The following is a 13,128-nucleotide window of genomic DNA, read 5'->3' on the forward strand; positions in this document are numbered from 1 at the left end:
TTATGGTCAATTTTTTATTTGTGTGAATGAGTTTGAAATGAGATTTGATAATTAGTCTTCAAGTTCTATGATTTGTAAATTGTTCACTAATTCTGTAAAAAGGCTTTGGGAAAAAGATCTTTTATTGTTGAGTTGTTATTCTAATTTTGACGAAATCTGTTCTTTTGAGTTGTTTATGACATTAAATTTAGGCAATAAAATTACTTTGAAGATTGAATCACTAGTAGTTAAGGGTTTAAACAGATCAGTTTGGATTATTTTTAGTTATCGCTATTGATTTTTTTTTTCAAGAGAATTTAAGGATACTTATCTTCTTTTTTTATCAAATTGGGATATTGTTTTAAGATAATTCTTTAGTACTTGTCTATAATTGGTGATAATTCTTTAGTACTTGTATATATGTTTCTAGAAAAAATTGTTTTACTTCAAGCATTAAAGTATCGTGTACTATTTTTTTCTATTTATTCCCTGTTAATTATTTTCTTCATGCAATCTAAAGCTCATATACTTGGACAATAATGTCAAGTCACAGCTATCAATACTACTGTTTTACATCACTGTTGGTGGCATCTAATTTCTTCATAATTCCTCACGTTTTCATCATCTTTTGATACCTTCCCTGATACTAAAACTTTTGAAAATTGATGCGACTAATTGAGTGGTTCAGATTTTATATTGGGGCATTCTTTGGAACTTGGAGATTAGCAATCAGAGTTTCAATATTGTTGATGTTATGCCTGCAAACATGGAGGATCTAGCTGGTAAACATCCTAATATCTTGGCATTCAGGGTATTATTGAAAAATTTTTTGGTGTTATCCTCCTTTTTCAGTGGATTCTGATATGATGAAATATGCTTTCTTGCACTTACATTTTTCATGGAAGCTTTTGTTTCTTTTCATGTTTCACCCTGCACCTTTTCATGTTTGTCTCTTTTCTGTGCATATATTTGGAAATTTTTGACATTGTTCCTTACCTTTATTTTAAATATTCTGGGGACTAAATTGGCTATTGATGGTATTTGTGTAGGAAACTGAGTTGATCAGGCCAGTTGGTTTTTGCTAGGCCTGAATGCTCTGGCTTCTACTTTAGTAACCAACCTTGTTTTCTGACATTTCTCATAGACTCCTGACTAACTTGCTATTCCTCTTCCCTGGTTTTTGGTTTGCTTGTTTTATTGTTTGCTTTTAAGTTCTATCGTTTTGTTTACTGATGTCTTACTGAAAGCTTAAACCCATTTTCATTTGTTCTTGCAGAAGTGATAACATCTGCAGAATTCCACCCTACTCATTGTAATTTGTTAGCATATAGCAGTTCAAAAGGCTCAAGATGGCTTATTGATTTGTGACAGTCAGCTTTATGTGTTTCTCATGCTAAATTGTAAGTGCTTCTGTTGGTTTAGTTCTTTTAATGTCTTCTGTGGTAGAACGAATGAAAAAGGTGGATATATCATTGGCTTGGATGCATTTACTCTTAGAAGATAGGAAAAAGCATCTGTTCAGTTATGTTATTGGATATGATAGAATTTGCTTCTAGTTTCCTTTAATATCCTTTGTACATAGGTTCGAGGAACAAGAGGCACCTGGTTCTAGATCATTTTTCACAGAGATAATTACTTCAATCTTAGATATTAAATTTGCAAAGGATGGAATTTGAGGAATGGAATAGAAGGTTTATTGATTGGTTTAAAAATGAAGTGGATTGTTTTTTTGATATATTTATGATGCTTAAATAATTATATATTAAAATTTTAATAGTTTATTTTGTAATTTGTAGGTTGCAGCGATACAAAAGCATGACAATCGTAAAATAGTAGAGGAATTGGTCTCTTTGTAACGTGATACTTAAATTGCTCATGCCATATGTTATTTTCATTTAAGATGGTTGAATTGATTTGCTCATTTAATTTCTTTAATGCTTGATGTTTATTATTTAGTTTTAGGGTTATTATCAATGGATGATTTTGGTTAGTTATTGTGTAGTTCATTCTATTTATGCTTGACTATGATTGATTAGTACTTTTATGCATTTTTCATCTGATTCTAGGAATTATCTCTGAGTGATTGATGGCATACATTAGTGTTTGTAATGCTCCAAAGATTAAATATGATAAATTTTGGATGCTCTTTTTGGTTAAACTGTGGTATATTTATTGTCTTCATGGAATGTTTCTACTCATCTGATTATTATAGTTTAAGTAGGTTAATATGGTTAGTTTTCTACTGGTAAAATCCACCTATGTAAACAATAAGAAATCATTAAATGATTGTTTTTGCTATGCCACCCTACTTGCATTTTGTGACTATTGTTTATTCTAATAAACTGTAAGGTGACCTCTATAGATTGACATTATGACATAGAGAATTCAGAAGGATTTTGTCAAATACTATTGAGTTCAAGGATTTGTGACATTTTATGAAAATATTTGGTTGTTTGGTTGGACTTTTTTTCATGATTATTAATTTGGCAAGATTGACATTATAATTGATTCGATCCATCTTGTTGTTCTTTACTTTGTTTGATAATTAGTTTCTGAGAAAAAATATATATTTGAATATGTGTGTGTGTGTGTGTGTGTATGTTGTGCACATTTTAATCGTATATTCTTTCTGCACAATTTGTAGGTACTTGAAGATACAAGTGAATCATGAAACACTTGATAGTATTTAATAAATAGATTCTTATATTATTTGTAACAATTTTTTGGTTTTGATTATAGGGGGAGTTACCATAATAGGAAATTTATAGCTTTTTTGTTCTTATTTTTTATAATTGTGGATCATATGGAGACTTTAAGATAATTGTTATTAGAACATAATTAATGTCAATAATTATATTTTAATAATCAAAATTTTGTTATCAGTGTTATAACGAGGATATTTATCATTAATATTATATTTAAAAACCAATAAATATTGTTATGAGGATCAGGATGTTCATCGTTAATATTATGTATAGTAATGGAGAAATATTATTATAACGATAGAGATATTTATTGTTGAAATTATTATTTTTAATTAAGAAATTTACATCTCTCACTATTTATATTAATGATGGGACTTGTTCTCCCATCATTAATACTTTTAGTGGTGGAAGTATAATAACAAGTAATAATGAGATTTTTTTTTATATTAAAACTTAAAATTCTTTAACAAAGGTAAATAGAGTGTGTATATATATATATATATATATAGATAGTGATTGCTACAATATTGATATTATTATTTTTAATAATCAAATATATTGTTTTAGCGAAAAAAATATTCATTGTTATTAATATTTATAACAATAAGATGTATATATCTCGTTATTTATATTAATGATATAATCTTTTTTTTTTTTTTTAAGTATTTTTAGTGATAGAGGTTATAAGAACATTTGATGATGAGATTTTTTTGTCACTAAAGATATTTAACTATGCGTAATGGATTTTTAATGACTTTGTTCTCTTATTAAAAGTCATATTTTTGTAGTGTCTCCAGGTTAATTCATGGTCTTAAAATGACTCTGCACAACAAAAATAATATTAAAGGTTTAAAACCAAAACATTCCATCAAGAACACAATTTGGCTCCAATTATAGATATCATCTTATGCATATGTATATTAAAAACTACCATAGGGGTTTAGTTCAATAGAACTTACTTTTGTTGGCAGTTTCTTCGTCTTTTACTATTCTAAGTGAGCATCGAAGTATAAATCAGAAGGGTCCTGCAGTGTCCACATGAAACACACATCAAGTTAAAGATGATCGATGACTTGAGTCTACTAAGACCTTTAGAGAATGAAATAATACAAGTGTTTGTGAAAATTCGAGAAAAGGTTAAAAAATCTCAATACGATTCTTTTATATAAAAAACAACGAATGATTATTTACTAATAATGTATTGTCATTCACATGAATTATATTATATCGTATCATAATATCATCTTATATACTTGATATTCCATGTCTTTGGAATACATAATAAGATATCAAATAAGGTTAGCTTGAGATAATGAACGTTTGTTCACCCATCATGCACGACCATTCACATGACCTAACATTATCCAATATTTAAACCTTCTATATGTAAATTGAATAAAAGCAACTCACCAATATTCTACTCTAGCTCATCCACTTTTGGGCTATTTAAGTTTGACCCTTTAAAAAGAAAAACTTATACTTTAGTCCAACCATCTAATGGAACTCGTAATTGTCATCTTAGATTTTAGGCTTGATTCACTTTGTGCAACCCAAGTCCTCTAGATGTCATGATGTACCCCTTTTATATGTGACCTGTGGGTTTTTTATTATGTTGGTAGTGAACATATTCGTGATAAATCTACAATCCGTTAGTCATTCATACGCAAACTAAAATTGATCTTTAGTAAACCATTATGACCACCAAAATAATAGTGTCAAAAATTGATATATATCTGTCAACAATACAGTTATCATATGATCATTTTCTAAACTAATATCTCTTTGAGGGTGAGACAATAATTTAGTGTCTACATCATGAAACTCTTAATATGCGTTGACTAATGTTTGTACTAATGATTGGACAATATTAGATTGAGCAATAATTCAATCTTATAGTGGCCACATAAATTTAGTGGTCATTGATACCTGTTAATAGGCCTAACAGAGATATCCACTCTTATACCTTAGAGTGATAAATCATATATTGATCCAATATAACCTTCATACAATCCTCAGTATGGCCAATCGCTATCATTCTAATAATCATTTCTTAATGACTATGTTAGGTTGATGTTAAACTATATTAATTTTTGTATAAAATGGTCTAATGACTCAAATTGAAGGATTACATATAACATTGTTTGTTAGAGGATGTGTTCCATAAACAATAGATTACACATCCATGTGAAATCCTCTTGACTGGTTAGATCTAGTAAATATATCTACTCAATATACACTTATATGTTATACTAAATTGTCAAACAAACCATTTTGTCATATAATTGTTTTTTGATAAAGTCATTTAATACTATGATAATATTAACCGTATTACATTTGTCTATTGTCAAGTTAATATTAGGATTATGGGCATTACTGGTGAGAATGGACAACATATGTGAACATAAGATATTAATCTAATTTACTTTAAGTAAAAAACAATCAGATTTATTAACAAAAATATAATTACAATTCTAATACATAGATGTGACAATTAATTTTAGAGCATTTAAAACATTCTCAATCTTCAAATGACATCTTTTCTAGTCACTTTCCTAAAAGAGGTAGATGCAATTTTTTGCCTGATCTTCAATTTGCACCTTCCTAAATGTGTAATCTATTTCCAAGCTCAAATATCAGTAAATTTTGTCAGGATTTAATCAAATGCAAGCAAATCCTAAATCCCTATGAAGGTAAAAATATAACAAACAAAAGACTAAACATAACCCCCATACACACGCATAAGGTTTATAGTGGTTTACTCTTCGTAAGAGCCATGTCCATTTTTCTAAAAAAACTATAGGAGGCTCTAGCAAGACTCAAAAATTGGTTCACTCTATACCTCCCTTTAGTGATTCTCACTCTCTAATTGTAATAGTTTCTTCCTATTGTATTCCATTTCTAGCTCTAAAATTTAACCTTTTTTGTACTTAATATCTGAAATACTATTCCTAATATTACTCATAATTCATATCATAATAAGACTTTTATTTAAATTCCTAAAAAATTATATTTTTATTCTTAATTATATTTTTTAAATAAAAAATTATACATAAAAAAAATAGAAAAATTATATTCTAATTGGAATATTAATTTGAGATGAAGTAAGTTCCACAATTTTGATAAATCTTTCATAGGATTTCTATATATGTGAATGGTTCAAAAAAGAACTAGAACCTCGGTAAGAGTGGGAGGATACATAGTGGTTTAATTTCGGTTGTAAGTGAGAAAATTGATAACAAACTAATATTGATCACAAAATTTTTCTCCATCAAGTGTAAGTGAAATTAGAATAAGGAAGATTCTAATTTACATTGAATCAATGTTATATGAATAAGAAGAGAATTTGTTTGTGGCACATTTGGCCTAGATCGTAAGTGAAGTATAACAAATGAAAACCAATGACAAATGGCATTGGTAATGGTTTGATGCAATAAAGAAAGATAAACATGTGGCACATATACCCGAGAATCGAAGTAAAATAAGATCTTAAAAAGATAGATAACACAGTAAAAGGGAAAGAGAAATGGCAACTTATTTACCTTGTCTGGAATCAGATATCGACCAAGAAAACCACACTTCTTTACGTTGCAGTAGTGTAGTCTTTCAGCATATGAATTCTGAACATGAAATCGGATGCCTATGTCACGATATCTTTCACCTCTAGGTAAAAGTGGATCATCGAACTTGAAAGCAGGATAAAATCCCAGGAATACGTGATCTGATTCCACATAGTCGGGTCCAGTACCATTGTCCCATACACTCCAAGTTCCGTGGATAACTTCTTCTGCACCATATTCTCTCTTGAGCAACCAGTCCAAGCCAATCGCCAAACCTTGGTCTTTATTATAGTCTCGAAACTCCACCACAACACAGATAAGAAGAGAAGTCAATTCACTACTGCAAATATTTGCCCATGGATACGTTACAGAAGAACCTGCAGCACACAAGGTAAACCATTCTGGAACTTCACTTCCCGGAAAACAGAAATAACTTCTATCAGTTTCTAGAAAAATTTCCTGTCCCGATCCCTGTAAAAAAAATAAATAAATAAATTGAAGTTAACCAGTAATGGAAATTATAAGAAATAAGGAAGAGTGTGGAGACCTTTTAGTTGTTCCCAACCATACATACCCTTGAAATTTGAAGATTCGCTGACACTCGAAATTGTCTCATAATTTGACTGCAGGAATTTTGATTCAGTTTGAAACAATTGCTGAAGTTAAATCTTATGCTGGGAGAAAAATCTCTTTTCAGAAGATCTCGTAAACTTATGCAATTGTTTGCATTTATATTGCCTAATTTGCTTGGAAGCTTTGGCAGGATTTGAAGGCTCTCGCAATAGCTTACATCAAGATAAGATAATTCAGACAAGTGTTCTATACTTTCTGGAATGCTGTTAAAGAAGTTTCTGCCAAGAAGTAAACATTTTAGCGATGATAACTGACCAAGATTGTTCGGCAACTTCACAATACCACAGTTGGTCAGATCTAACTCTTCTAGACACCTTAAATTTAGAATGGATGTCGGTACTTCTCTTGTAGCCACCCTCTCTGCTTTAAGCACCCTCAAAGCTTCTAAATTTCCCAATTTATCAGGCAATCCATCAAGTTTTAAACACCACGACAGATTGAGATATTGAAGAGATTTCAACTGGTAGATATTGCTTGGGAGCCCCTGAAGCATTAAGCAGTCCTTAAGATTTAATATAACTAGTCTGGATAAATTCTCTATTGATGAGGGCAAATCCTCGATTGCAGTTTCATCTAAATATATCTCTTTCATATCCCACGAGGCCTGTGGAAATTGCTTGAGTTTCAAACATCCAGAAAAGATAACTTTTTCGAAAGATGCTACATGAATGTCTGTTGGAAGACTCTCAAGGCTTCTGCAGTGCCTTAGATTTAACATATGAAGCTCATATTTGCAACCGTGAATGGACGAGGAAATCTCATGTAAACTTGTACAACCTTCCAGAACCAAAATTTTAACATTTGGAGTCAATGAGAGATCTTGGCTTCTCAGACGTTTGGAAAAACTTAGATCAATACGTTTCAAATTAACAAGCTGTAACATAAAAAGTAACCTAAATTAATTAGCACTCTGATAATGACAACAGAAGAAGAAAATATCGTAATACAAAAATCACTGCATTACCTGAACACTTGACCAAAGTTGTTCAATATGGCTATGAGGCATGTCAAGTGCAACAAGGTTCTTTGACAGAAAATTTGGCTGCAATGATTCCAATGGACATCCATACCAGCATACGTATCGTAGCTCAGAAGAAATAAAACTAAGCTTGTGGGAAACATGCACCTTATTGATATTATCCACTGAGTTATGTAGTTTAAAGAATCTCAGTTGATCCATCACTCCTAAAGAAGAAGGTTGTAAGTATATGTTCTCTGCTTGCTGAGACATGTCTAAACATATGCCTTCGATTGCATTAGACACCTGATACCATGGAAAAAAAATTTCTTAGCTACAAACTTATTAAGAGTTTATAAGCCCTGAAAAATGATAATAGATAGACCAAAACACATTCAATAAAATTATGTGTATAAACAATGTTGTGTCATCATATGATTGGATAATTAAAAATTAAAGATAAACCAACATCCCATCATGTGATAACATGTTGTTGTTTGTGTACAAAAGTTATGCACATAACACTACTCAAACACATTTATGCCAACCTAACAAAAGTCGAAACATAATTCTTATACAATCAAACAATATGTACACACTCTTTAATACACGATTGAGTATATAGATAATGTATTATCCTATAATAAGGTAATTTTGAATAAATAATAAAGTAATACTCAATTATACAATGACACATTATCTATATACTCAATTATATTATAAAAGAATGTATGCACAACATTGTTCATTTTATATAGATGATATTATGTTAGATCTCGTATATATAAATTAACAAATCTAACTTTATAAAATGTCTTCAACACCCACCTTGTTTTCCTTCAATACACTATCAATATCTCTATAGTACCATAAACGGCTACGTGTACCAGGATTTCTTGGGGATTCTTGTCGGACAATTTCCCTTCCCATATCTTGAAGCAAAGTGTGCATTGTTACCTTATTATCTCTCGATATGTTCATGAGACAATTGTCTTTGAGAACACTTACTTCGATTCCAGCCTCCAAGTAACAAGCATTCAAGAAATCCATCACAAATTCTATATCCTCCAACTTAAGGAAACATGCAATATCTAGAAACATATTTTGTTCATCATCACTCAGTCCCTGGTAACATACTTTTAGTACATTGTGAATATCCTTATGAGGAATTATTTCTAATCTATTTATTGCACTTTCCCAAATTTGTTTTGACTTACCAAGTAAATAACAACCCAACACTTTAAGAGCTAATGGAACACCTTCAACATATTTTACAACCCTTTTTGATAGGTCATCATAATCTTTGTCAGGATTACTTTGCTTAAAAGCGTACCAACTAAAAAGTTTGAGAGCTTCATCCTCAGGCAATCCCTTCATCTCATATATATATCTTTCATACACTCCACAATTTCGAAGTACTTGTTTATCTGTAGTTGTTATAATAATTCGACTTCCTTTACCTAAGGAATACATATCTCCAACTAAATATTCTATTTGACTAAAAGTTGTCACATCATCAAAAACAATAAAAACCCGTTTTCGTTTAAACATTGTTTCTGTTGCTTTGGAATTTATCACCAAATCAGCACGTTTAAAAATAGTTGAAAGAAGTTCTTGTCGCATTGGTTCTAGTTGGTTAGGACTCATTGATTTTTCCCTAATATTGTTAGCAAAATAAGAACCCTCAAAACGACTTCTTATTTGGTTGAATACACAATTTGCAATAGTTGTCTTACCTATACCAGGCATTCCCCAAATTCCTATAACATGGACATTTTCCAACGGAGTGCTCAATAAATCTATAACATGGGGGATGGTTGATGCAACACCAACCAAATCTCCGTAATTATTAGTCGGTATCATTTTGTTTAGTGTCAACCAAATATCTTGGACAACTTTATTTGCAAGACTATAATCGAACCTAGCAAAAATGAAAAGCAAAAGTGTTATAATGCAATAAATCATTAAGAGATGGAAAAATCTAACAAAAGTGAAAAACAAAATGTTACATATAATGTGAAAATTAAATTAATCAGCTGACACTGCAGGGTACGAAATTAAAGAGTAGAAAATTACGGGTCCTCTTCAGTTGATCGGCCGGATATATTAGCTGCTTCTCTCAAAGCATTCTTCCACTGCAGCACCTTCTCTTTACATTGTTCTTCTGTCCTTTGTACCCTCTCTAACTTCCCCTCATCCATACTTACTAGAAGATTTGCAAATCCGTCTCCGAAAAATCCAGTTTGATGTCTTACATCTGATGGATTGACACGATAGAAAACTGGTATTACCACCTGTTTTTCCGTATTCCTGCACTCCAAGATCTTCACAAGTTCTTCCAGACACCATCTTGAAGATGCATAACCTTTCGAGAAAATGACAACTGAAATCATGGAATGCGAAATTTTCTTCATAAGATATGAAGAAATGTGCTCTCCTCTCTGAAAACTGTAATCGATGAAAACATCAATACCAGTGCTCTGCAAAATTTCATGTAAAGTGTTGGCAAACGTGTGGCGGGTGTCATCACCACAGAAACTGAGGAATACATCATGCTTTTTCACTTCAACCGTAGTGGAAGAAGAAGAAGCCATCCTACTTTAATCACTCTGCAAAAATTAACCAGCAACTTCGGGAGAAGCAATATAGAAAGTTTGCTAGAGTAACATCTTCAGCAACGAAAACAATAATATTTTTCCTAAAAAAAAACTATCATGAAAGTAGGTTCGCTTCATCTGCAATGCTACTTCCTTGAACTTTCCTGAAATTGTAAAAGAAGGCCGCTCGCACGCCTTGTCTGACTTTTGTTGGACTTATTTGCCAAAAGACTTTGTCCCACCCAAAGTTTGGCCCATTCATTTAATTCTTATCCATTGAGTTTGAAAATTTAAGCACGCACCAATCATTTAATTATGTTAATGTTTTTTATTCGTTTAATCATAAATTATTGATTTACCCTTTTAATAAAAACAATAACAAAAATATCCTCATACACTAACATTATTTAAATTCATAGTTTCTGTAAGTGATTTGTTTATAATCATCAGTGTTGTTAGCTTAATCATAAATTAGTGGTACTGGTCAAATTACTTACTCCTACCAAAGGCTTAGTCTATTCACAAATTCTCACCCATTAAATTTAAAAAAATCAAATACTTACATATCATTCACCCATTAACCATAAATTATTGATTTATCCTTTTTAATAAATATAATAAAAAAATACTTCCATAAATTAATGATTTATATAATTGATTTATTTCTTGTCATCAATGTTGCCAAGATCTTTAATCTCAACCCTTCAATCTCATCCCATCAATCTCATCAATAAACAAAGCTTGACCACCCAAATTATTAACCTCAACCCATGTTATAGTTGAAACATCTATTCTGTAAACATTGACTGGGCACAAGGTAATAAAATCTACTATGAAAAGCTGATTATCAATTGTTACAACATATAGTGCTAATTGTAATTATACAATTGTATAGAGACTTGCTCTTGTTTTCAGGTAAAAGGAAAATTATGGAAAAAAAATATCTGAAAATACGGAAGGAAAAGAAGCAGAAGCATCACTGGAGAAGAAGATGAATCCAGGTCAAGCTGGAGGAAACAACTGGCATTGGTGAAAATAAATTTTTGTCTTAACTTGATAATAATAATAATATATTTGCCTCTTTTGCCTCTTTTGTCTTTGATGACATTGGTGAAAATACTTTGTTATTGGTCAGGATAGCAGGGTTCAAGATTCACTAAAAGATTAAAACTCGGTTCTCCAGTAATAACCAAGTTTATCTAATATGAGCATTCATCTGTTTAAACAAATAGTTGTAATATGTTGAAAATCGGTTAATTGAATTGATTTGATAATTTTTTGAATTGAAATGAATTTTTAATTTTAAAAAAAAATTATAAACTAAAACTGAATTAATTTAAAAATTAATCGATTTTAAATTAAATAAAAAATACTAATTATGGTGGATGTTCTACTCATTTTTAAATCTAAATTTTATAATTAATAATTCATTACTTATGAGTTGAAAATAACTCTAGAAGTTGGATTTGTTGTGGATGTGATTACAACACTAAATAGTTTTATCTTTAAAAATTAATCTAATCAGATATGATAGCTGATGGGTTTCATATATGAACTCAAAAAAATATCGAGGAGTTGGAATGTGTATTGTTTTATTCATGCGTCATTAATACAGTAAATTTTTTAACTGTACTGTGTTATTATTCGTTGACTGACTAAAAAATGACGTTGTGTGAACAAACACGCTGTAAATTTCAGGATGCTTCAGTTTTGAAGATACGTGGACTAACCATAACCATACAGTTTAAAATCAGAAAGAGTACAGACAGCTTTTACACTGTAAGGGACGTGCAGCAAAGCTTTAATCATTAAGACTTAATAATAAAAAGCTTTCAATATTGCAGGGGGCCATGGAGACTTTTCATGAAACGCGTGAAAACTTTAATAATTTAAAGTTGTCGCATCAGATGTCACATGAGCTGGAAGATGTGTGCTGGCATGATCTGGAGCACTTCTTTGGAGACCTTTGACAAGAGTTGCGGCAGCACAACATCCAGAGGACCAGAAGGGGGTGAGGAGAATCTGGATTTTGTGAGAAAAAATCAATGGTAACCGGATTAGACAGATCACCAGTAAACAGTCTCCAGTCTTTCCTGCTTAACCTTGCATGATGTTTCAACCTATTTTCGTCCAAATTCTTAGTTAATGTGGACAAACTTGAAACGAATCTGCCTGTAGACATTTACAAACATCAAGATTTGCAGGAAGGTACGTCTGGCATGGATAAAGAGAGCAAGATGGCTCACATCCCGTCATTATATTTGTACTTTCGTTATCAATACTATCATCATAATTTTAATGGCTAATTATCTATATTATTATTAAAATTATGAGCTTTTTAATATCTCTTATTAAAACACTAACAAACCTGTCATATTTAGGGTAATATCTCATATTAATATTTTTTACCAAATTAATTAAGTTAGTTTTTAGAGTGTCAAAATCAATTTTTTAAACTATTGAAAGGTATATTAAAATTTTAAAAATATTTTAATATTTTTAAAATTTATAAAAACCCTTAAAATTTTTATTGACACTAATAATATTTTCAAAAATCATAATTCATCTCTAAAATATATGATTATATATCATTATTACTCATATATATGTAAGCACTAATACAATTTTTATTATTTTTAATTGAAATTTATATAAAGTTTAAGAGCAAAGTTTTATTTTATTTGATTTTTTCATCTTTC

At 30.5% G+C, this 13,128-nt stretch overlaps 2 protein-coding genes across 23 annotated transcripts in view; one reads left to right on the top strand and one right to left on the bottom strand.

Moving 5' to 3' along the window:
• Positions 1-2,835, top strand: part of LOC123229887 (DNA replication complex GINS protein PSF2-like) — a 26,521-nt gene extending 23,686 nt beyond the window's left edge. For 8 of the 21 annotated variants that reach the window (XM_044655902.1, XM_044655901.1, XM_044655904.1 and 5 more), the window contains one exon: positions 1,256-1,691. In XM_044655902.1, coding sequence (XP_044511837.1) covers positions 1,256-1,347 — 92 coding nt within the window. In that variant the 3' untranslated portion in view covers positions 1,348-1,691. Of the gene's footprint in view, positions 1-667; positions 762-1,028; positions 1,692-1,775; positions 1,981-2,623 lie in introns of those variants that run through there. The other 13 variants (XR_006504956.1, XR_006504967.1, XR_006504968.1 and 10 more) reach the window with 8 other exon arrangements.
• The window catches only part of LOC123229881 (disease resistance-like protein DSC1), a 14,358-nt gene extending 3,729 nt beyond the window's left edge, over positions 1-10,629 (bottom strand). The window contains exons 1-6 of one of the 2 annotated variants that reach the window (XM_044655888.1): positions 9,909-10,629; positions 8,661-9,753; positions 7,839-8,138; positions 6,816-7,748; positions 6,224-6,712; positions 3,644-3,709 (exon numbers count right to left, since the gene is read on the bottom strand). In XM_044655888.1, the coding sequence (XP_044511823.1) occupies positions 3,671-3,709; positions 6,224-6,712; positions 6,816-7,748; positions 7,839-8,138; positions 8,661-9,753; positions 9,909-10,426 (3,372 nt within the window). In that variant the 5' untranslated portion in view covers positions 10,427-10,629 and the 3' untranslated portion in view covers positions 3,644-3,670. Of the gene's footprint in view, positions 1-3,507; positions 3,710-6,223; positions 6,713-6,815; positions 7,749-7,838; positions 8,139-8,660; positions 9,754-9,908 lie in introns of those variants that run through there. The other variant, XM_044655887.1, reaches the window with a different exon arrangement.
• Positions 10,630-13,128: the final 2,499 nt, after the last annotated feature.

This window comes from Mangifera indica, chromosome 11 (genome assembly GCF_011075055.1).
Source record: "Mangifera indica cultivar Alphonso chromosome 11, CATAS_Mindica_2.1, whole genome shotgun sequence".
In the NCBI taxonomy this organism is placed as follows: domain Eukaryota; kingdom Viridiplantae; phylum Streptophyta; class Magnoliopsida; order Sapindales; family Anacardiaceae; genus Mangifera; species Mangifera indica.